Consider the following 25,111-nt stretch of genomic DNA (forward strand, 5'->3'; position numbering starts at 1 on the left):
GGTTCAACTAACGTTAAGTGTTGGACAACTTATGCGCTGCAGCTGGATTTAAAACTAACTTAACGTGGTGTGGAAAAGGTCAACAAAGACTCACATGACTTTTCAGTTAACAAATTGCACATGCTAAATATATATATATATATATTCCAAATATATATTGAAAGCCAAGGTTTCGTACGTGCTTAGAAACTCCTCGGCCATCACCCAGAGAAAGATTTGGTCGGCCATTCTGAGCTGCTCTCGGCGATGTTGCCAGATTGGGCGGTTTTCCGTTTGACGCACAATAACTGATAACTGATTACTGTCAAAACCAAATACAATTTCATGTTTATTACAACAAAGCAGCAACTTTTTCCCTATTGTTATTCTTCTCATTGTTAATATTATTTTGATTATTATTACCATTTCTGAGAGATATTATTTCTGAGGGAAAACTCTTGATGTTTAATGTAACATTATCTAAAATACGTTTATGTTACCTATGACTAACTATAAATATTTCATTATTATAACAGTGGTTTTGAGTTTGCCTAATGATACTGATAAAGCAGAAGATGGGAGCGGATAAGACGCTGAATGATACGCTAGGCTCTGATTGGGCAAGGATTTGTCAGTCCAAACTGGCAACAATGGCTGTTCGGAACAAGGGAACACAACACTGTTGACAACTGTGGCTTGTCAGCAAACTTCTCCAGTTTTAAGAACAATGAATCTGTCTAAATTAGTTTGGGTGGACATTGTGGTGCTTTCGATGGGCTGTCGTCAGTGCTAGCTAACTAAGGAACCGGGCTACTAGTCACCATATTTGACTGACAACGTTTCGGACCATCTGTAGCTTAACGTCGGCTAGCTAGCTAGCTAGCTAGCGCTTAGCTAAAGGCATAGTAGCAGCATGGGTGATGGCAGTGTTACTCCCAGGCTCAGCAACATGAAAGCATTGCTCGGAATAGTTGCAGGAGCTGGAGCCTCCTACGGAATATACAAACTAATCAGCTGGGGGAGTTTCAAGAGAAACAAGAAAAGTGTCACCAGTGATAGTCCTGGTCTCAGGAGCAGTCAGCCCACTGAAGTTACCCTACAGCGAGGTAGCCTGTTGGCCAGAGTGTCTGGGCTGGATGTTGTGTGTCCCCGACCCGATGTTGCATCAGGTAAGAACCACAGAGCTCATAGAGCCGAACAATGCTCACTAACTACATCTAAACATATGTGATTGTTCCAGCAAGGAAAATCTCTCGAAGTCTCCTGAGTGTAAACACAAAACAACCACAATCATTCCCTAAATATGCTCACATCTTTTGATATCCAGACTTGGATATTGGTGTTGACAGTACACAATATCTACAGCTGAACAGTACAGTCCCCTTTAGAGCGAAAACATGGGTAATGTTATTAAATGTCGGTTAAATGCCTTATTTTGCTCCTCAGGTGACATCATCCACCAGTCCCCGGGTCACCTGGAGCCACAGCACTTGAAAATGCTGTTGTCATGTCTGCAGACCAGCAATAATCCGTCTGACAGATGTCGGATCCTACTGACGCTGGGAAATGCTGCTGCCTTCACTGTGAATCAGGTGCAGTAAATGTACACTTTCTCTAAAACCTTCCCCCAAAACGGTTAGTACTGAGTATGTCATTGTAACATTTTAAGTGATCCAATTATGAAATTATGTAGCTGCTGTATTCAACACTGATCTCACTCAAAGACCTGTATATGTGACATTATATTTCTTCTTTCAGCCATTTAAAATCATGTTCCTTTCATTTATTTATTTTTTTTCACTGATTCTCCAGAATCTAATACGGGAATTTGAAGGGATTCATATCATAGCTGGTTTCCTCTCTGATCCTGCAGCAGAGGTTAGAGTGCAGACTCTGAATGCTTTAAATAATCTGTGTATGAACATCCCGAACCAGGAACAAATAAAGGTACGTTGCTGTGTTCTGCTTAGCAAATAACACGCACAAATAACCAGTTGTTTTGGTCATGATTATTTGTGGCAGGCACCTAAACATTGACCTTGTCTTACAGGGTTACGTGCCTCAAGTGCTGGAGCTGATTGAGATGTCACCGGTGAATTCTGACCTTCAGCTTGGTGCTCTCAGACTGCTGACAAACCTGTCAGTCACAGATAAACATCAACACTTGCTGAAGGAATCAATTACACTTTTACTCTCCCTGCTTGTCGTGAGCAATGAAGCATTACAGGTTGGTATCTTTTCAGGTTGCACCTGGTTGATCTTCTTCACATTTATACAAATCTGTTGTTGTAAGCTATAAAAGTTCCTTTAAACTAGTCTAATGTCATGATCATAATGTACTGATACATTTGAAAAGGTGTAGCTTTTGCTGGAAAGCAGATAAGTTCGGTAGAACTGTGAGTGCAATATGAATGAATGAGGCACTTCAATATTTGCTTTTCAGGTTCAGGCTTCCAAAGTCCTCGTGAATCTGTCATCTAATCCAGATATGATGGATGACATTGTTCAAGCTCAGGTAAGGATAAAGCAATGAAAATGCTCTCTTAATCTGATCATCCTCATGAAAGTCAAACATCCAGTGCAGTTTGTGTATTTTTCCGGCTGCATAATTCATTTTTCGTCTCTGTTTTGTGCTGTAGGCACCAGCTTCTGTTGTGCTGCTGTTTGATGCACGGACTGCCTCTGCGGTGCTTCTGCGACTGCTGACATTTGCAGGGAACTTAAAGGCCTGGAGGCCATCTGCCCAGGTAGCTGATGAACTGAGGCAGAAGCAGGACTGTCTCTTCCGGGTCATGCTAGATGAGTCTTCCCAGCTCCACAGCAGACTGGTCCAGCTGCTCTCACACCCTGATGGGGAGATTCAGGCCCAGGTGGCTCGCATCTTGAGCTAGGCCTCCCTCGCCGCCCTCTTGGATCCATGCACAGCTTTAGCTTTCACGCACTTTGCCAAAGCCATCAACCCATCACTCTTCCATTTAAATTATAAATCTGTTGACATTCAGCTTATGAAAGAGCAGGCTGCGTAGCCTCCTGTTGATACTCAGCTTACACTCCCACACTCAATACCTACTGTGTTTCCTAGATCAGTATTATTACCACACATCTGCTTGGCTAAATGATCTGTTTCACCTCATCAGCCCCTCTTCCCTGATTTCCAGTTTCTTACACTGCAATTAACTGATGAGCGCTGAGTGAGCAGGAAGCAGGAAGAAGCCATTCATTCAGTAGAGTGTAAAAACAGGCCACCCCCTCTCTGTGTTATTCCTGCCAGCAAGAGTTTTGCCAGAGACTATTTTCCTTCAAAGATCCACAGTGCCCTTCCTTCTGAGAATTTAACCTACTTTCTCTGAAGATGTATTCCAGGTGAAATTTCCAAACCCAAACCCACTGCCAAACATTTTCTAGAGAATGTGTCCTGTGCAGCATGACCCAACTTAATACCCGTCTGTGGCTCAGAGCGACACATAGATGGAGAGCTGAAGAGGTTTCCTACTGCACACCTCAGCATGCCTTGGAGACACAAATGAATGGATGCACTACAGCTCCAGTCCTCGCCAAGGTATCAACATGCTGGATTTAAAGATCAAGATCTTTTTTCATCTCTGTATTCTATTTGAGAATCAGTGCATCGTGACTTCAGAAGAAGTGTTTGGTCTCACATTCTGCCACCGTGTGAGAAGCTCAGTGTATTGAGAAGACCTTGGAGATGAGAAGAGCGAGTTGAGGTGGTTGGGAGACCTGGTAAGGATGCAACCTGGGTTAATTTTGACTTTGAAGGTTCACCAACCAGCTGCCTGGTAGAAAACCCCCAGAGTTGATCCAGGGTATAGTCATGCATCTCTCTGCTTAGAACCACCTGCAAATTCCACATGGAGGAGCTGGAGGAAGTTGCGGGGGAAAAGGATGTCTGGACTGCTGTGATTGTTTCAGCTACCATAAATATCTTGCAGATATGCAGCTTGAAAGTAAATGGAGGAGAGGTTGACCTCAGGCAAAGCAGTCTGTATAACAGCTATGACAACACATTTTTATGCATAAAATGGTTATTGAATCACAACAGCGACTGAATGTTAAAATCAAGCCTTATTATGTTAAGTTATGCACTTACTGTAATAAGACAGGCAGGAAGTGACAGGTCCACATGTTGTCTCGCTGGAGGACTGGAGCCGTGGACCCATCTGCTGACTTGTTAACAATATTTACAGGAAGGAGGATGGGTGTGGGTGTGTACCTCTAATTTGCATGAAAAATGTGACGTTCATCTCTGAAAATGATTTTTAATGCAAGGATTTTGTGGCATGAAGCCAGTCCAGGTGTAAAGAAATGCTGCACAGTTTTTATGTTTGGACACTGATTTTATTGAACCCAAATCCTAAATATCTCTCAGGCAATATGGTTTACCAGAACAGATACAGCTGGAGGCTGATTTACTTGTGACCTATATTATCATATTTATTTAATAAAATTAGTGTGCATTTTGCCTATAAATGAGAAATATGGTTGTTTTGTCTGTTTTAATGGTTCAATAAATGCCCGATATGACATTTTATGGGTATCGACATCTTTATTTCTCCTGTTTGCTCAAATATGTTCAACTAGACACATGCAAGCTTTGCTGTTGTTAAAAAAGAGGAGTCCTGTTCAGGTAACATGGAATAATTCTCGTCCACACTTCCATCCATTTCCATCAGTTTACTTCTGCTTGTCTAGAAATCTCTCAATGGCCTAAGAACCAAAACACTGAACATCTCTAACTGTCTTTTGTTATTATTTTCTTTGCCTGTTAGGTCATGTGGTAGGGCTCTCCTTACTGTCCCCACAGGCCGCATTAAATGTAGTGAAGCAACTTTTAGTTCAGAGAGGTTACTGTGCACCACAGAGTTGGATTAAACATCTGAAAGATATGAGCCGTGCCCTGATTTATGCAGGCTAAAAAACGTTTCGTTCTCTGCCACCTTTGACTGAACCATAAAGAGGAACACCTGCAATTTAATGCTGCTCATTCATGAAGTTGGAGACATTTGAAAAGAAAGGTCAAATTTGAAGCCTACCTTATAGTATCCCTGTGGGTTGATTTCCAAAAACACTGAATCTTACATTTCCTATAATGAACTCTGTATTTCACCCATAGTTCAAAGCCCACTTCTTTCAAACTCCACGTCTCTAGTGTAATGCAGGCTTCCTATAAAAAATATTGAGCCTAATTTGAAATAACCCTGAAGACATCATCATGTGACTGCTGACATCATCAGGGTTATTTTGTCAGACTTCAGAAAACTCTCTCCAGAGCCACAAAAAACATCATCCAACAGTTTTCTAGGGTGGAGTAGTGCTCCTCATGAGTGACCTTCATGTGTGAAATTGGTGGTGACTGTTAAGCATTTTTTGTCCACCTTGTGGTTACATAATTTCCATTTAATATTAGTATTTCACTTGTTTTTTCTTCTAAACTTAATGATTTTTGCTTTATTTAACTTTAAATTAATATGTGTGCGCTACAAATAAAATAAACAGTCTAAATTCAGATTCAAGATTTTTTTGAAAATGTTATTTAATGAGAATAATCATGCATTTCTGGATCTATATATATGTATGTAATATTATTTTTTAATGACGAACTCCTTTTGGGAAATCGTGATTTACCCTTTAAACACCCTTTAAATGAGGCTGATTAAGCACCGATGATGATGCGTTCAGGTCTTTGTCTACTCCCTCTCTCTCCCTCTCTCTTTCCCAGGCCTACACTCCGCCTCCTCCCCCCTCTGAACAAACGAGATGACCATCGCTGGCTCATCCAGCACAGTCACACCGCGGATCAGTGAGCGCAGGCGGGCAGGCGAACACGACCCAGCGGACGGATCGAGGGGCAGCCAAACATTTCGGATTAGCCGCATCCGCTATGATCATCCTCAAAGCCAAGTAGAAGTGAACGGAGCTCTCACACCATAAACGCGTCGAGGATGAGCGGGACCGCAGCGGCCACAGGATCGGCTTCATGCCGTTTCGCCCACTATTTTGTTGTGTGTGGAGTGGACACGGAGACGGGCCTGGAGCCGGACGATGGAGCAGGTAGATGGTCTCTAAACATGAGCGAAACAGATCCACACATCACAACAACCCTACCGCCGAGGAGGTGTTTCATGTCATGCTTCATGTGAAGAAATTTACCATTTCACGTCGGCCTGTTTGTGTGTGTTGGGATGACATCCATTTAAACGTGTTTTGATTGGACGCCTCATGTCTCTCGCTTTCAAAGCGATGTTGACAACAACAAAATCTGCGACTGTGGAGAGCAGCTATGCTGTGGAATAAAACATCATTTTATTCCAAATAAATTCCATCATAATTTGCTAATACATTATTCTGTCTGAATGATCTTTTTCCTATTAACTTGAAGCTGTTTCAATGTTTAAAATAACAATTAATCTGTACCACACTACAGTATTGCCCTATTGTATAATCTGCTTGGGGAAAAAAAACACATCACAGTTCTGTTCATTGTGTTTTGACCATATTTTTAGACAATGCAGAGAATATTGCTTTGTTGGTTTCTGCAAGTCATCCACTGCTACATCTGGATGAGGAACATAGCCGAGAAAGGGTTGAATAGAGGGAGGACATCAGCGTCCTGTCCTGGGCCAGTAAAGCTGGTGCATCCAGGCAGTGGTTCATGGTCAACACAGGCTTGATTACAGATTACAGATTACATAGTGGTAATCTATGTGATAGCTGATGTGCTCAGCTCTCTCACCATCTTCCTTCTCCCGAACGGAGATGGACCCTTTGTCTTAAGAAAACACCTCTGCCCTTTATTCACCCAAAGCCAGAGGCGGTGAGGGAGTGCCGTAGTGTTGGTGGATGCTGGGGCTGCCACGGTGATGACAGCTACAGCAATGGTGTGTTTGAGGTGGCGAGAAATACAGACACCAGGCAGTGTTGCTTTCCTCCACGCTGAGCTGTTGACACTCGCCTGGGCTCGGTGACGACAGACTCACCCTGGAGGAGCCCTCCGTGACGTCTGCTCTGTGTTCCCCTCTGTCTGAGGCTGAAGAACCATGCAGGTGTGCTGATACCTTTTGGACGTCACTTCCATGTTTGAGTTGTGGAGCTCAAACACAGCCTGTTTTCTCCCTGTGTTCTTCATAGCAGAAATGTGGCTCATGTAGATCTTCAGGGGAGAGATAGCTGTAACCAGACATGCTTAACCCGAGCTTGTTTTTGTCTCTTTCAGCCAAATATAGTATATTTAGGATGAGCTCAGTATCTTGTTGGGGCTCTGCTGCAGGTTCTAACTAACCATTGGGGACTTTGATAGCTGGCTCCCTGCAGCGACTGGCAGTGCTGCTGGCTATTATATCTGAGCTCCACCAATCTGCTTATGTAACAGCAGGTCATCCCAGACCCACTGCAGCAGGGGGCTCTGCTCCTTTCAAGGGATCTCTCTCTCTTACCATACATATTCTATAAGCTGCAGCCAGGCAGGTTTATTCTTTCATGTGCATTACTCTTTTGGATGTGTGGGGTCATACAGTATCTCTTTTTATGTGCGTGTGTAATTAGTGAATGCCTGCAGAGGAACAATCTGCTCTTGTTGGCTTCTCAATAGACGCCACTGTGTTTTCTGCAGCCTAATCAAATTTCACGTGACGTTGCCTGTTGGCACACTGAATGGCCGAGGCTTCAGCGCCCGTCCGGGTCTGATGACTGTCACAGGGGGATGACATCAGTGCAGGGCGAGAACTCCCTGACCGAACAGTTGAGTGCTGCCTTATAAAGTCAAGCTGATCAGAAAGAGACGTACATGATTTCCACTTGGCTTATTAACACACGTGCTGCTTGTACGCAGAAATGTCAGTGTGAGTTATATTATTTTTAGGCACTCAGCACTTACTTTTATCTTTTATTTTAAGCGTATGAGCCCGGCATCACGTCTGTGTCTCTGGCTTAGATGAAAAGCAAAGTCTTTTTTTTTTTTTTCTGTCATACAACTCACTGTCAGTGGACGGACAAATCTGTAACGTGAAGACGGAGGGATTTTAAACTGATTGAGCCAAAAAGGAATAACTCCTCATCAGTCAATGCCAGCTGACATTTGCTGTCATTTTAATCTCCACTTTTTATATCTGTCCTCATCTACTCATGTAATGATGTGATGAATGGGACCGTGGGGGTAATTCAGCCGGCGAATATGACAGATGTCTACCTATATGGCTATTCAATCATCCCTGATTAAGCACGCCTGTTTTAGGGATGGGGAACCATTTGGGGCCATCCATCTTTTGTGATGAATGTCTAAACCGTGGAGTGAATATGAACCAGTGTTTTGCCCTCCAAAAATACTGACAATATCAATATTATGGTGACAGTTATGAGGGTTTTTATGTACTAAGGATTAGAGCTGAAACAATAAGTCGTTTATAAAATGTGTGTGAAGACTGGCAGTCATGGTTGTCCAAGGAGGGTTGATCAAGGGCATCAAGACCATCTGGACGTGGTTTAAGAAACCTGAAATTATTGATCAGCAGCTATTAAGTAATCATTTCATTTATTTTTCAAAAACAGAAATGCCAACATTAACTAGTTCTGGTTTGAACTGCTGGTGGCACAAAAGCAGAAATTTGAAGACGTCACATTTGGTTTTAGGAAAATATGATGAACAGTTGTTGCTACTTTCTGACATTTTATGGACCAAACAATGAGTTGGTGAATCAAGAAAAAAAGCAGGTTAAATGAAATGAAAATAATTATTATTTGCGGCATTCTTTGGTGATGTATTGTGTACCTCATTGGCTCACACACACAGTGGTTTCTACTGTGTGTACATTTATGTATTAAGAGGAGGAAACGTGCTAATTACAGGCCGACTGCAACAGGCATTTAAGCTTTCATTCAGATACTAAAACAAACCTCCCTCATACTCCCTCGAACTCTTGTTAGGAGAACTGTGGGTTGTTATTGGGTCAGCTGATGAAGCTCGGTGTGACGTAATTTGCTGACGAGCTTTGGCCATCTTCGAGGCCACGGTGGAAATTGCTGCCATGGCAACTAGGTGTCCTTCTGCGAGGTTTCGAGTCTGCCTCTCAGCGCCGGCACCAATTTGTATCTGTGGCAAAGAACATTGACTCCCCCTCATGTCGCTGTGATCCATTAGCTTTTGTCTCCCACCTACCAGCTTGACTCACTTTAGCTTGAGGTAGTGCCTCTTCCTCACTCTGCCTGCGGCGTAGTTTCTTCTCTCAGGGTGCCGTGCGTCATCTCGTGGGCAGGTGAGGTGGATGCTCCTGAATGCCGAGCGAGTGCGTTGAAGCTCGGAGCTGAGAGACGAGTGTTACGTTGCCATTTGCAGTTGTTTTTGTTCCTGGAGTCGCAGTGATGTCAGCTAGAGCTGAGCATTAAGCCTGAGAGTTCATGGTGGAGTGATGAAATAGGCCGGGAATACAGTGAAGAGGACCGTTCAAGGGCATCCCCGTCAGGAAGTGGATTAATAATGAAAGAATCTCATTCACTACTATTACACACGCTGCATCATACACACGCAGTTAGTTTCTATCTCTTTTTCAGCAGCTCCTCCTCAGCCGCTCATGCTCACACAGACTGCATGTAACCGGAGCTAGAAGCTGACACAAGGTGCAGAGACTGAGGAGAGGAGAAACCTGAGCCAGACACGGCAATGCATCAAATCTCTGCATTGAGAATGTAGGAATATATTGTAGGGTTTTCTTGCAGGCACTGCAACATAGCTGTTATATAAAAATTTCTCATCCTTTATCCTGGGCCAGAGCGCTCTGGATGGATAAAAAAGCAGCATGTTTTCATCCTGTGCACACCCCCTACAAGCGTAAAGCCTCTCCTGCTGCAGAGTGTCAGGGATGAGGGGTCTCTATCTCTATGGTAATGAGTTGAGTTACATAACCCTCGGAAGGGTCTCCCCTCTTTGCTGCAGACTGGTTCTTGCTGTCGACAGCAGATGAACTTTTTTTTGTCAGAGAAGGTCGTCCTGTACGAGCGTCTTCATCAATCAGAGCTGCCGTCGTTTTGTGACGTCCTGCGCTCTGTCCTTTTCATCCTGTAATAAGTTCTGTCTCAGCAGCGATGAAGGCCAAAGATTGATCCGCGCTAACCCAATAATGCTGTAACATCTCCTTTTCTCTGTCCATCTGTGTGTCTTTCAGGAGAGGCCTTTGAGCAGAGTCCCATTCGACGCTCCTTCAAGTCAAAGGTTCTGGTGCACTACCCTGAAAGCACAGACAGGAACCCCTTCAATAAAGATGCTGTCAACATGGTGAGATCACGTTCTTCTTCACTGTTGTTCATTTTCTCTCGCAACAATGGAAATGATCATGAAGGACAAGATGTGCCTTGTTTGTAGGACAAATGTTTTGTGGCTCTTCTAACCAGTTTACACGAAGATTGTTTCAAATGACAAAAGATGATCATGACAACAAAAACAGCTTGGAGGCATTTATCTTTGCTTGTCTGCAGGCTCTCATAGAATATACTCTTTTCTGTCTTTTCCTTTGTCTTAATACTCAGAACATGGTTTTTGTTCTCTGTCGGAAAAGCAGGTCAGGATGATGAAAGCCTCGAAAGAAACGTTCGCAGTCAGAGGGAATTAAATTACATTTTTTTTGGTCATACCTTTTTGCATGTCAAATTTCTCGTGAACAGCCTCCCAGTAGACACCACAGTGTTTTGTATTACTTATTTATGGTGTCACTAAAATGTATAGTTTAACTAAATCTTTTTAATATAAATGTATTGTCACTATGTATGTATTCAGAAAGCAAAAATATAGTTTCGAAAATCCACGGTTTTTATGCCTAGTATCATAATTAAAGGTGACATTTTAATTGCCTCTTTATTCTGAACCCTCTTTTATGTTTTCTCCTCCTCTTCATCCCTCACTCTTCTCTTCAGTTCTGTATGCCGAGGGGTCTTTCCTTCCGCACGCAGGCGGACCGGCTTGATCCTCAGTTCCACTCATTCACCATGTCTTTTGACGATGGCACGCGTTCCTACGGCTTCGTCCACACCTTCTACGAGGAGGTGACCAGTGCTCAGATTATCACTGCCATGCACACTCTCTGCCAGATGCACCATGTGGAGCACCATTCAGCTTCCTCTGCCTCCTCTCCCTCCTCCTCCTCCTCGTCTTCATCTGCTTCTTCACCTTCCACCTCCAGCATGGACTCGCTTGTGAGCAGCTTGGATGAGTCAGACGCCGAGTCTCTGGCCGGGGTGTCTGCTTGTCTCGGCTGTGCAGGCTCCTTCGATCCGGCTCGGGACACTCTGTATGTGTCCAAAGCGCTCTGTCTCTTCACGCCGCTCCCCTTCCTTCAAGCTGCTCGACAGTTCCTGTCTCAGCTGCACCAGGCTGTGACATCACACACAGCCCCACCCCTCCCTCTGGAGAGCTACATCCATAATATCCTCTACGAGGTGCCCCTGCCTCCCCCCGGCAGGTCGTTGAGGTTCTACGGGGTGCAGGGACCCATTGTGTGCCAGCGGCCTGGCCCTGGTGAGCTTCCACTGGGGGAGTACCCTCTTGGAGAGGCATTTTCCCTGCTGGGTGTGGACAATATGGTGCAACTACTTACCTGTGCACTTCTGGAGACACAAGTCCTGCTTTGTTCTCAAGGTAAACACACTGTTAATTTATTCCTATGCTTGAGATAACAGTAAAATTAAGAAATTCCCATAGAAAACATTTACTGATCACCTAAATGCAAATGAAGTCATGGTGAAGGTAAGCAAATCAAAGGACAGTATTATAAGGTATATTATATAAGATCAGTTTGAAGACATTGTAGGAGAACACGTGTGAGTATACTGAAGAGCACCATAGCAAAGCAGCTGTTTTAAGGCATAACAAGGTATCATTAACAACATGACATGAATATAACATTAAGAATGCAGAATTAATAGAAATAGACAAATTAAGTACAACACATGGTACAAAATGAAACAAAATCTATAGAAATGCTTAAAATAAACAAGGAAAACTTTAAACTATAATGATCCCACACGCAACCTACAACAACAACATGGCAGATGGGTTTGAGGTTAAATACTGCAGCTGACGTTGTAAATTAATGAGTGTGGAACAGCCTCATTCATTAATGTGCTCTGCGGCATGTAAACAGGAGTACGCATTAAATAGTTCTATAATCCACTTGCATAAACAGCTTCATTAAAATGCTGCTAAAGGGAATGTACTTCATCCCTTAAAAATGAGTTCTAGCCTTGGTACTTAAAAGTGATTGATTCATGCTATTGCCCCATCTTTCTCTTACCCTTCTCACCTCCTCAGACTACCAGCGTTTGATGACAGTGGCAGAGGGCATCACCACCTTGCTATTCCCATTCCAGTGGCAACACATCTACCTGCCCATTGTTTCCGCACCGTTGCATCACCTCCTGGATGCTCCTGTACCGTTCCTGATGGGTATCCAGCGCAGAGAGGGAGCTCAGCGGTCCTCCTTCCACCTTCCACACGAGGTACAGAGCTAAACCAGGATCTTTGTGTTAATAGATCCGCACCTTCCTGTGTGAGCACACCAGACAGAGTTTCAGCACGCAGACATTTTGGCAAAAGGATCAAAAAATGTTTTGTTAAACTGAAAGGTTCCTTCAACCATTTGCTGATCCCCTCTGTGCTGCATGCACAACAGTTTGCCCTCTCCCTCCGGCGCGTCGAGCTGAGACGATGCAGTTCCCTTTCACGACATCCAGTCCTGCACCCGAGATCACTTCACGCTGCATGAATATCTCACTGAAGCCTCTTTGAAGTCGCTCTGCCCCAGAAGGGAGGCAGTTGAAAGACAGCTCTGGGCGGCAGGGATGAAAGCAAAAATGCAGAGCGTGAGATATCCAGAATAATGGGACTTGCTGAATAATTAATGAGAGTTAGGGATCACCGCTTATTTCTTGAATTGTACGTTTTGATGCATGGGTGGTAATTTGTGGCCCGAAAAAACACTTAATAATATTGATATGCGGTGAAAACCTTCTAAACATAGAATCTCCTCCTGGTGTTAGAATGACAGAGATGGTGAAAAGTGAAGACGTTAACTAGTCGGATGAAGCTGCAGAGTAAGAGGATGTCTGCAACCGTCCACTCTACAGTCCATCTCCCTTCTTCCCCCGAGGCTGTAAACTGGCTGCTTGAGGTCACTAGTGAAGGTCATGTTGCTGCTGACTGCACTGTGCTCCACCGCTGCTTACAGAAGCAGTATTTTTATATCCTGTTCTCACACAGTTCTGTAAGATCAGCAGCTTCATGGCCACAGTTTTTTTTTTGATTTGTTTGCCAACGTGAAAGCCTGATATTTCCACAATTTCCCTTGTTGCAGTGATAACAGTATAATCCTTCACATGCTTAATATCCTCTGAGGGCTTATCATGGTGAAATGCCAAGAATCTATTAATGGAATGTAAATCTTCATCTCTGATCTTAATTGGATCTTAAAGTTCAGCCGGAAGAGTCTGTGCATTGTGATTAGTTAAACCTGTTATGATTATCTGATGGAGTGTTTTTCAGATTCCTAACTCTCTCTTCTTTTTGCTTACATAGGCCAACCTGTGTTTTGTAGACATTGACAACCACTGTGTTGAGGCCCCCGAGGACCTTCCCGTGTTTCCAGACCAGATCGAGCTAATCCAGGAACTGAGTGAGGTGCTGCTGCGTTTTGGGCTCCCACCACAGGGCGGTCTGATCACTAAGCCTGCCACCGCCTCCCCTCGCCTGAGCAGCCTTGTGCTGGAGGATCTGATGGAGGACAGAAGGAACGGGAACCTCGGAGGCGAGGAGCTGGCGGTGCTGGAGAGGCTGCAGGCTCTGGCACGAAGGTGCGGGGGAGAAAAAATGTTAGATGGCGGGAAGACGTTGGGCCACGTGTTTGAGGAGGAGGAGGAAGAGCTGAAGGCCTCAAAGATGAACATTCAGCTGAGGGAGGTGTTTGCTGGACGTTTTGCTGCCATGTTTGGCAGGTATGAGGACTTTGTCATCCACAGCACTCTTGATTTGGACTCCTGGTTGAGCAACCGAGAGGGGACGTTCAGTTTTGACAAGGTACTTCAGCAGCTGTCACTGCCCAAAGTGTTAAGATTGTTTTTCTGTGCTTTGAAATACTTTTGATTGTGGTAGAAACCTTCTTTATGCTGAAAGTGTTTGTGCTTTTCAATGTTTCAGGGTTCCTTCCTCGCAGTTCAGCCTAGGACACACTTGCACTTTTTGTCCCGGTTCCTGGAGACATCCATGTTTTCTGCTTTTGTGGATGGGAAGGTGATATCTCGCTGGGCAGATAGAGAGCCAATGCAACAGCTATTTGACAGCCGTCTGGAGAGAGAGCGACTGTATGACACAGACGAAGAGGACTCCCGTAACTGTCGCTACAGGAAATGCACCTTGCTCTTTGAGTCAGGTACTGTGAAGGCGCTCATGAATAAAAGAGGGTGAAATAAAGCACGATGACATACATGCTGTTGCAAGCTTAGTCACAGAAAATAGAGTGAAGCCCCAGTTGAGCGGAATGATGCCAGATTTTCAAGAGGGACTCTGCCAATCTGTCACCATCTGCCCGTCTGTTTGGGTTTATACTGTACAGTATGTTGATTATGTTGCTTGGCTTATCTGCAACCACCATTTTTTTTTACCTTTTGTAACAAATACTGGAGATTGCTTCAAGGCACTTGTGTACCAGTACATCTAACTTTTCAACTGATAAAACATTTCTCAAAACGAAATTAAAATGAAATAATTCATTGAAACACAAAAGGGATGGAACATAATCTGATATTAGGGAGGGAAGATGGGTAGAGTTAGGGATTTAGAGAGAGCTGAGCTAAAGAATATGGTAGAGGATGAGCATTATGCGTATAAGCAGAGGGCAGAGCTTTGTATCAAAGACTCAGAGATGTTGCTCCATCTATTCAATATTCAATTCAATTCAATTCAATATTCCTTTATTCGTCCCTCGAGGGGAAATTCCGAATCATACATTACATTACATCACTCTGTTGCACAGTCTTCCTGTGAGTCTCCATGCAATTACAGCAATCTTAGTAGCACTTAGCTAACTTGAATACAAGATGTTTATCTTAGAGTTGACATGACATGTCAGGTCAGTCCTCCCTGGAAATGTCTTTGTTGTCACTTCCAGGACTCATCCTGACTCAGTTTATCTGGAATAGTGTTGGATCTTAACCATGACTGTGTTTGTTTCTGCAGCTCAGGCCATTGAGCGCAGGCTGCTGAAGGCTGACCACACAGCTATACACCCCCATCTGCTGGACATGAGGATTGGCCAGGGTCGTCACCAGCAGGGCTACTTCCCCAAGCTGCAGGCTGATGTGCTCGCACAGGGACAAAACACCAACAAGTGAGCCTTTGTTTTTTGCTGTAATTCAGTGAGAACACATTGGAACTGGGTTTCCCAATGACAGTCACTGGTATTTGTAACCCAGTACATCTGCAGGTGTCAGGGGGTACAAGGGGCAGCTCAACTAATTGAAAAAAAAAAAAGATATTCATTATCAAACCAATAAACATATCCACATGCTTTAGGTGAAAAAAAAAAACATCCAGATAAGATTACAAACTGATGTTATGCTAATCTTTCATAGATTTCACAATACAGAGTTAATCAAGCTAAAAGTAATTTACAGAGAGAATAATTAAAAAGTAATGAATCAATGAAACATTTAGCTAATGGGTAAATGGAAAATAATTATCAAAATGGATAAAAGTAATGGTTAATGGTTTCAATTATTATCTAAAGTCATTTACAACCTGCTGCTTTAAAATCAATGAAAATGAACACATTTTGGAAAATGGCAGGTTATGTTGATGAAGGGATACTCGAGCTCGTCTGATGGGGCTGTGGGGGCACGTCGACAATAAAGGATGGGTACCAGCGTATCACTAGTTGCCGTGGTGCTTTAAATACAGAACCATGGTCGCACACATTTGGAATTGTGAATTTTATTTTGCTGTTTTCTCTGGCTGAACAGGTGGTCCAGTCGTGTTACAGCTTCACGTAGGACCGACCCCAAGAAATCAACGGTGAACGATCGCTCTGGAGTGGACACTGAACAGAGACAGGTACATTCATGCGTTCAGACACACACAGACAAACACTGTGGCCTCAAGAGGCTTGTGTCTGATTTCTTACTTTATGCTCATTTAACAGAAGCACACATTTACAAGGAAGAACCTCCGCCAGTCTAAGCTGCTTGACTCATCGCCTCAAGCTGTCACTCAGACTCACCGAGAGTTTGTCGACGGGCTGCTGAGCGAGTGTCGTCTGAAGGTAAGAGATCTGTCTGTGAGGTGATGGGGGCTGAATGCTGCCACTGATTTTTTCTTCTTGTCGTTTACGGTTAAGGCCACAAATGTTCTCTGGCTTTTTAGACCAAACGGATGTTGATGGAGAGGATGGGGAAGGAGAGCGTGGAACTGGGTCAGGGAGAGGCCAACATCACAGGCCTGCAGGAGAACACACTCATCCACGGACTGTGTGACCTACTGGAGAGAACCTGGGGCCATGGTCTGCAGCTGAAACAGGTCAGACACATAACTTAACATGCCTTATCAGCACAGATGACCTACAAAACCCATCTGGAGCTGCGGTTCCTTGTGTAAAGTCACATCCTGCACACAAACACAAAGGAGATGGCTGTATGAGGAGGCTGAATATTGATAAGGGTGTTTATTTGGAACAGGGGAAGTCTGCTCTTTGGTCCCATCTGCTTCACTACCAGGTGGCCCAGGGGAAGACGGAGGCACCAGCTGAGTCTCCAGGTCAGAGTACAACCTGACTGTTATGTTTTTCTACTGTGAGTCACTGAGCGATGAGTTGAATGATCATCTGTGTTTAACTTGCTCTCTGTTCAGGGTCTAATGGTTCGGACCAGAGAACCTTTGATGATGGCGCTCAGGTTCTGAAAGGATCCTTAATACAAGACATGAGGTAATGAGAGCAAGCATGATGTTGTGCATCTAAAAAATGTGGATGAAAAATTTCTCCTCAATACTTTGGCTGAAGTTTAGATGAGAACCAGTATACTTGACATACATTATATCCCCAGCATTTTGTTCTGTTCTCAGGGGCTTGTTTTTCACTGCTCATGCCAATCTATCTGTTGTTCTTTCAGATTTATCCAGACCATGAGTGAGGGTCTGTCTGAAGTGGGTCAGGCTCGGGCCTGGATCCACCTGGCTCTGGAGAAGAAAATGCTATCCCAACACCTGAAAGAGCTGCTTACAAACCAGGAGCTGCTCAGGTCACAGTTCACTCAGAATTCATTTGACACATAGACAGAAATCTTTCTATTTCTGGATTTTAAATTTTGTGATTTTGACTGACTTTTTTACCTTTTTCTTGTCCCCTGACAGGCAGCTCTATAAACCTCATGCATTCCTGCTCTGTGAGGAAGAAAGGGAGCAGTTTTTGTTCCACCTTCTCTCTCTCAACACTGTGGACTACCTCTGCTTCACACGCGTCTTCACCTCCATCAGTACGTCCTGGAAACTTTAACAACAAAATGCTAGAATTTACTGGCAGGGTTATAGCTTTCAAGGATACTGAAAGTTTGCTTTGGGTTGTTTTACAACCCCAACCACCCCCATCTCCACCCACTGGCCTTATATACTTGCATAACACCCAGTATCCCTTGGATTCACTCAGACCCTCTAGACCTCAATCAATAGACATTAAAACTGCCCCGATGCAAAATATCAAAAATCCTATTGAAACTTTGCTCTTAATCTTTTGTGTCTCTCTAGGTATTCCATACCGTGTTGTTATAATACCCATGAAGAAGCTGAGCATTGCAATGGCAACAGTTAACCCATGGGTGTGTGTGTCAGGAGAGCTGGGTGATTCAGGAGTGAGACAGATATCAAAGAATACACAGGAGATTTTTTTCCAGGTTTGTGTACACTCCTCAGCACTAAGGTCAACATCATGTCTGACAGAGACGCACACAGAGCCACACAACTCACAACTGTGCTTTTTGTGCTTTTCATTTCAGTGCAAGAACCTGGGCAGGCTGAGCACTCTGCAGCTGGGACAGGAGAACTCTGGCCTGCTGGCCAAGTGTCTGATAGACTGTGTGATGGTGTATAATGAGATCACTGGACACACCTACAAGTAAGGCTCTTCCTCTGGCCTTGGCTTCAACTTTAAACACTGACTGCACAGCACAGGAGCTAATTGTACAAGAATGCGTTTGTGGACAGCAGCTCCTGCTTTGATAGATATGATGACATCTAAATGATCCTGACTGTCATATATTGGATATCTCAGATTCCGTAAACATTCTCAGGAGAACGTTGCTTTATCACATGATAAGAATGTAATGTAGACATAGAACATAAGTAATGGATTACCTATCTGGTGCGTACTTCAGGTCTCTGCAACTTAATTTAACCATCTTGTCATGAACTGAAAACAGTTTCTGCCTAGTAGAGAGCACAACTATCTAAAGATACAGCGGCATGCAAAAGTTTGGGCAAAATTTCTGTTACTGTGAATAGCTAAGCGAGAAAAGATCATCTGATTTCCAAACAATGTAAAATTAAAGATGACACATTTATTTATTATTTGAAACAAGATGGCCCGAAGCAAAAGAAGCAAATTAAGATCAGAGACCTTAGTAAAAGTTATGTGAATGCAAATCTCTTGGGCTGCCCAAACTTTTGCATGCCTCTGTTTATGTATTGTCTTGGGAAATTGTTGTCACTTATCTCAACTATATATGATTTGTACTTAATGGGCTAGCACAAACCAACCTACCATTGTCCTTGAAGTTATTTAGAAAAACAAACACCGTACCACACAAGCTGATTGGAACAGATGGCCCTGACCTACGCACATCCTTGTATAACAAATCAAATGTTTGTGAGTTGGATATAATGAAATCCCGTTTTCCTTCCCATCAGGTTCCCTTGCGGCCGATGGCTAGGGAAAGGCGTGGGTGATGGCAGCTTGGAGAGAGTTCTCATTGGTCAGCTGGTGTCACCTGGTGGAGAGGAGGATGCTGGAAGGTGGACAGGGACGCCTCCGGAGCTGGCCTCTCCTTCCCAGAGTGTGCGGACAGTGCTGGGATCGCTTGGCAGCCGAAGCAGTACGTACTGACAAAGAACACATTCTTTAGCACAATAGCTGACCTACTTGTTTGTAAGCTCGCTATAATAACAGATTCTGCTCCCTGTATCACCTTTCTGTTTAGCCCCTGTCCACTTCCCCTTGTGTCTGTCATCTTTCATCCTCATGTTTCTATTTTTGACTGTTCTCGATTTATCTTGTCAGGAATGCTGTCTGTTGAAGTACAAGAGGACATGAGGGAGGCAGCAAATAACCTTGTTAAACACTTCCACAAACCTGAACAAGAGGTACGATTTCAGCTCTTACATTCGTTTAACCTGCTGGCTCACTAAGCTAAAATGGTGAAAACTGCAAATGCATATTTGTCTCCACCATGGTTCATTGCCCTGGCTTCTCCAGCCTGGGCCTCATTTGTCTCATTTGTGTATCAGACCAGCCTCTCTCATTTCATCAGCAAGTTAAAAGCACAGAAGACACTTGATGAGTAACTTTATCTGTAAATGGCCTCCAATTCATTGTAATAACATTTTTAGTGCGCAGGCTTTAATGTACGAGCATTTGCTCTGTGCTGTTTACTTCCTCTTGGTAAATTAAAGAAGAGCCTTTCAGATTAAAAAGGTTGTCTGCTGTGGAGGATTTTAGAATATTACAACACATTTTATCACTCATATGAGAGGATTTACTGATGTTAAAAAACGAGCCTCTTGTTCACAGTGCCTCTATTAATTCTGTTCCCATTTCTGTCATCGTAGAGGGGAAACTTGACCGTCTTGTTATGTGGTGAAGGAGGTCTGGTGCTTTCCTTGGAGAAGTTCCTCCTGCATGGGATCAAATCCAATCGTCTTTTCCAGAGGAACGTATTTGTTTGGGACTTTGTGGGTAAGTACTATGAGTGTGAGTTCATTAGAAGTGATGTTTTGCTTCTCGCTGATGTCCGTTTCCTGTCTCCATCTGGTGGTGGTGAAAATGAATTTCCAGTGGTGGAATGTAACTAAGTACATGTACTCAAATAGTGTGCTTAAGTACAATTTTGAGGTACTGGTACTTGACTTGAGTATTTCTGTTTTCTGCTACTTTATACTTTCAGTAAAAGTTGGATAGAGAGGAATAGAGAAGATAGCAGAGGAAAGTCAAGTCTAGTTGAGACAAATGCATGAACACATGTTTTCAGCATCAACCATGGACAAAATAGGATGTCTTGGCACTGTGGAAAGTGGAAATATACGCAATGTTTGTACTATTGTTGACATGTTGTTCAAAGGACAGATTAGGATCAAGTAGGACACAGAGATTTCTAACACAAGGGCTTTGTGAAAATGTGGGACCAGCCATGTTCAGAGTGAGATCGCAGAATTTATTTTTAATCTGTTTTGGACCAAAAAAAAGAAAATTTCAGTTGTCTCAGCATTTTCATGACATCCATTATTTGATTCCTCACACTTTCACCAGCCTGGTGACAGGCATCAGACTTAATGGAGATGTAAAACTGATTATCATCTGCATAGAAATTAGACTGAAGATTGTATTGATTAATGTGTCCAGCGGCAGCATGTGAAAAGGAAAAAGAACAGGTCTAAGTACAGATCCCTGTGGCACCCCATAACTGACCTTCTTGTGGTCTGATGAACAGATGCTGTGTAAAACAAGGTGGGGTCAGATAAATATGATTTAAACCAGAGGAGCAGTATTACTGACATCAATATAACTTTCTCTGCAGCATAAAAGAATGTGGTGATCAATTGTATAGAAAGCTGTGTCGAGATCAAGGAACACCAATACTGAATCTGAGCCAGAGTCTGAAGCAAGTAGTTAATCATTTCCCACTTCTGTCAAAGTGGTTTCTGAAGTCATATTGATCAAGTTCATCCAGATTGTTGGATGAAATGTGATGTATAAATTGCTGAGCCACTGCTTTTTCAAGGAGTTTTGAAAAGAATGGGAGATTTGTGATTGGTCTGTAGCTGTTGATCAGAGTCCAAGTTATGTTTCTCCATGAGTGTTCTGATACCCTTGTTGTACAAAGTGAAGGTACAGTTTGACTAATAAGACAACTGTTTAGCATCTGTAGCAATAATAGGCTGAGAATAGGAAAAAAGAGCTTAATAAACTTAGAAGGAATAAGACTGAGTAAACTAGTCTGCTTGTAGTCGCCTCATCCTGGGTGGGCAGTGAGAGAATGAGGGGTATCGTTTTTCTCATTTCATCAATTTAAGGAGTGAAGAATTCTATGAAATCAGTTGCAGTAAGGGAGGTGGTACTCCACTACATTTTACTCCACTATGTTTATTTGATAACTTTAGTTACTAGGTACTTTTTCACATTCAGATATTATTATAATTAGCAATAGTAGTAATAATACTAGTAGTAGTGGTGGTATAGATTAAGCTACCCAGCGGTACGTAAAGTAATTAAAATGAGCCCCACCTTTACCAGCTGCAATATGAATGAACACATTAATGTATCAATCATTATAATTCAATAATATTGTATAATATATATTCTCCAATGGGTCATTCTGGACTTTTTAATTTAAGATCTGCGTACTTCTCCCCCCACTGTGAATTTCACATATCATACTGCATGCAACAAAGCATGACTGATAGTGTTTGTCTTCTATAGCCTTATTTTCACTTATTGTCAGTATAACAATACAGTATGACCATCTCTTTCCCATAGAGAAGGCAGTGGTTTCCATAGAGACGGCTGATCAGATGGGGGACCTGCATGGATCAACACTGACAAAGGGTCCTCCCTGTGACTCACTGTGCCACTATGTCAACGCCATCAACGCCTCACCACGAAACATTGGAAAAGAGGGCAAGTTCCAGCTGTTCGTCTGCCTGGGAATCAGGTGAGTGGTCAAACTTTTAAAGATGACTCAAGAAAAAGAATTTAAAGCATCCTGGTCATATTATATTGTGATGGACAAACGTGATATCATTTCCTTCCTGAGGAAGTAGTCTGCAGCACGATAGCGCTCTCACTCTGAGCCATTTACATAACAGTTCAGGGAGAGGCAGTGTGGGCCTTCACCATCGAATGGGTGGACACGAGATGCAGAAAAATCATTTACATCTCTGTCCATTTTTAATAAAAGTTAAAAAATAAAACTGAACCTTTTTTCAGTTCACTAAGGATTTTACTTTGTTACGGCTATGTGAAAAAAAGCCATTATCAGTGATAGTTGTTTGCAAAGCAAAAGAAATACAGACTTCAACATTTAACTTCAATTTATTTCTCCTGAACAGAAATAGAATTTCAGTGAGATAACGTCAGCTGACACCACTGTTACACATCATACTTGTTTTCTCTTGTCTCTGCACCAGCAGTCAGAATCAATGAATATTGGTTTAATCTGAGTGGTACAGTTTGCTGAAATTTCAAAGCACACTTGTTTTTTTTTCTCTCTCCTTTTCTGTTTCTCTCTGTATGGTCTGTCAATTAAAGTGACCATCTTAAAAACAGTAAGAAGAGTGTAGCAATGAAGTTTGCTAACGGTTGTTCAGAGATGTGAGTTCTCGTGTCCGTGCTTTGGACTAATATTGAATGAACTGAACATTCAGGTTAATGAACGCTGAAAGCATCGTAGTTCCTCCTGGTTGAAGTACATGTCGCTAGCTCTGTCTTGAACTCTGCAAACTCACCTTCACTTCAATACCAAGGGTCACCAGGCATTTATGGGACCGTTATTGAACACTGATCTGTGTCTCTTGGCAGGGACCGGCTTCTCTCTCAGTGGCTCCCCCTGCTGGCAGAGTTTCCCCTGACAGCTCGGATGTACGAGGAAGGTGCTCTGCTGCGGGACCGTGCCGCTGTACTCTCCCTCTCTCGCATCCTATACACACTCAATGAGTTTACCATCACCCTGGAGACTGCACTGGTTAAAGGAGTTGACCTCTGACCGTGACGGGGAGCGCAGAGTTCAGCCCCTGCTCTATCATCTACTGCAGGAATGCTGACGGGTTCAAATATCCATCTTTCCATCAGTGGGGAAAAAGGAAGTTCATTCAGACACTTGAGAAATGTGACTTCATGATAAAAAAGGACAGTGGACTAGATGAAGTCTCTGGCAACTCGAGCTCCAAACATATTGCCTTGATCCCTGATGTAAATGTCTTATATACTGTATTTGCTTCAGGAAATAGTCAGATTTTTCCTATGCTTGTTTACACTGTGAAATTCTGTTTCCCCAAGGAGAAATAGAGAGTCATTCATCATCTCACATATACAGTAGATATTTTCACAGCTCACATCATTTACTGTACCTGACCCTGGGACAACTATAACTCTCCTTCAACCGCTGTATTGCTTGCACTTGAATTTTAAACTAAGCACATGCATGGCCAAAATCTGTTTTATGTCTTAATGTGTTGTGATCTGAAACATCAGGACTCAGGCCTTAGTATATCAAGATTTTTCCTGACTTCATTCATTGGACATCTTAGTAACTATACTCCAGAAAGATAATGTTCCCACCCTGTAATATGTTACAAAATGTTATCTTATTATGCTCGTGTTATACCGTGTAACAACTTGCCTGTTTCTCATTGTTTATTTCGATTTGGGGTCACACACTGCAGAGTTGTGCTCGTGAAATTCTCAGTTGGTGAAATACAGAAACCAAACTGGTGTCCTAATTGTGTCAGTTCAAATAGTCTTTGTCACATTGTCAGAAAGCTTTTTTTCCGCTCTCTTTGTAAATATTTTTCTTCGTTAGATCTTTAATAGAATTGTGCCCATTTGTTATTATACTGTAATGAATTAGTGGCATATTTTTCTGTATAAAGGCATCTTGTTTGTGTCTGTGAAACAATAGATTCCACTATGGACACACTTTACTGATAATGTGGAAAATAGTCACGCTTGTTTGTTTCTAAACTGTTCAGTAGTCTTCAGACAATGAACAGAGCACAGGTTCTTAGAAATGCTAGGTATTATGTTGATGTTGCATTTAATTTAACAGTTGAAGAATTATGAGACTGCTCTCTCCTGCACTGTCCTGCAAGCACTATGTAACCCACAATGACCAACCCTCTATTATCATTTAAATACAGATTAGAGAAAGCAATAACGAATTGTTATTTATGAAACGTGTTGTCAAAGATTAAAGTTAATATTGACATAAGTGACATGTCTTAGTCTTGTTTTTTTCTGCTATTTGCTTAAATCTGTGGTGTCTGAAAGGATATGATTCTTGCATAGTAGAGTAATTTTCAGTTCCGTGTACACTCATACATAGGACTAACTGCATCTTGATTTTTACAAAGAATTAGACTTTAACTCTTTGCCAAACGCCAACTTGATCAATTACACTACACCATATGAGAACAGGCTCCTGTAGTGGAATGCAATTAAGTTTAATAGCCCTGAAGCTTTTCATGCTGATTTTTTATCAACACTGGGGAGCATGGGAGCATCAAACTCTGATGCGTCTCGAATTACATGATTGAAGTGTACGCACAAAGGGAAGAGACTAATGAGAGTATTCTACAATTGTATTCATTTTATTTCCGTTAATAGCCATGCAATACGTCGGGTTAGCCCCCTTTTATTTGCATTTAGCTATGTCCAAATTGTATTCCTGACATCACAGCATAGACAACAGCCTATACATCCCAGTAAATGTTATGATATGTGACCGCGGGACTATTGCCTCGCTGCTGATTGACTGTCTGAGAAAAAAAAAAAAAGAAAAAAAGAAAAAAAAAAGGTTGTTCGCCCCAGACTGGCCACTGGATGGAGGCCATGTTTCAGCCACCTTTTATTTACCACTAATCTGGTCAGTTGTCACGCAATTGAAATCAACAAAGCGCATCTCCCTGCTTGACGCCGCCGAGCCTCCTAAAAACCGTAGGCCTCCAGACGAGCCATCTGGCGCTCTGTAGTAAAAACCACAGGCCCCGCCCCTTTGCTTACACTCTCCAATGTGCCATAGCAACCGGGGCCGAGCCCCCTGTTCCCGCGCAATGTTCCCATCCTTATAAGGCCAGTAGAATGCAGACGCACGGTCACGTCATACGTCG

At 42.9% G+C, this 25,111-nt stretch overlaps 2 protein-coding genes across 2 annotated transcripts; both read left to right on the top strand.

Annotated features, from left to right (window-relative positions):
• The first annotated feature begins 612 nt into the window (after positions 1–612).
• Positions 613–4,526, top strand: armc10 (armadillo repeat containing 10). The gene is made up of 6 exons (XM_070973046.1): positions 613–1,148; positions 1,426–1,571; positions 1,792–1,926; positions 2,030–2,206; positions 2,423–2,494; positions 2,619–4,526. The coding sequence occupies exons 1-6, from the start codon at positions 893–895 to the stop codon at positions 2,868–2,870; spliced, it is 1,038 nt and encodes a 345-aa protein (XP_070829147.1). The 5' UTR covers positions 613–892; the 3' UTR covers positions 2,871–4,526.
• A 1,221-nt stretch (positions 4,527–5,747) lies between these two features.
• Positions 5,748–24,213, top strand: LOC139337266 (DENN domain-containing protein 5B-like). Its single transcript, XM_070971781.1, has 21 exons — positions 5,748–6,048; positions 10,152–10,261; positions 10,897–11,617; positions 12,290–12,477; positions 13,553–14,050; positions 14,171–14,402; positions 15,209–15,359; positions 15,991–16,081; positions 16,170–16,289; positions 16,391–16,543; positions 16,702–16,780; positions 16,874–16,949; positions 17,134–17,262; positions 17,375–17,496; positions 17,765–17,910; positions 18,013–18,131; positions 18,923–19,107; positions 19,293–19,375; positions 19,841–19,967; positions 21,765–21,939; positions 22,806–24,213. The coding sequence occupies exons 1-21, from the start codon at positions 5,940–5,942 to the stop codon at positions 22,987–22,989; spliced, it is 3,798 nt and encodes a 1,265-aa protein (XP_070827882.1). The 5' UTR covers positions 5,748–5,939; the 3' UTR covers positions 22,990–24,213.
• The last annotated feature ends 898 nt before the right edge of the window (positions 24,214–25,111 follow it).

Source organism: Chaetodon trifascialis, chromosome 10 (genome assembly GCF_039877785.1).
Source record: "Chaetodon trifascialis isolate fChaTrf1 chromosome 10, fChaTrf1.hap1, whole genome shotgun sequence".
NCBI lineage: Eukaryota > Metazoa > Chordata > Actinopteri > Chaetodontiformes > Chaetodontidae > Chaetodon > Chaetodon trifascialis.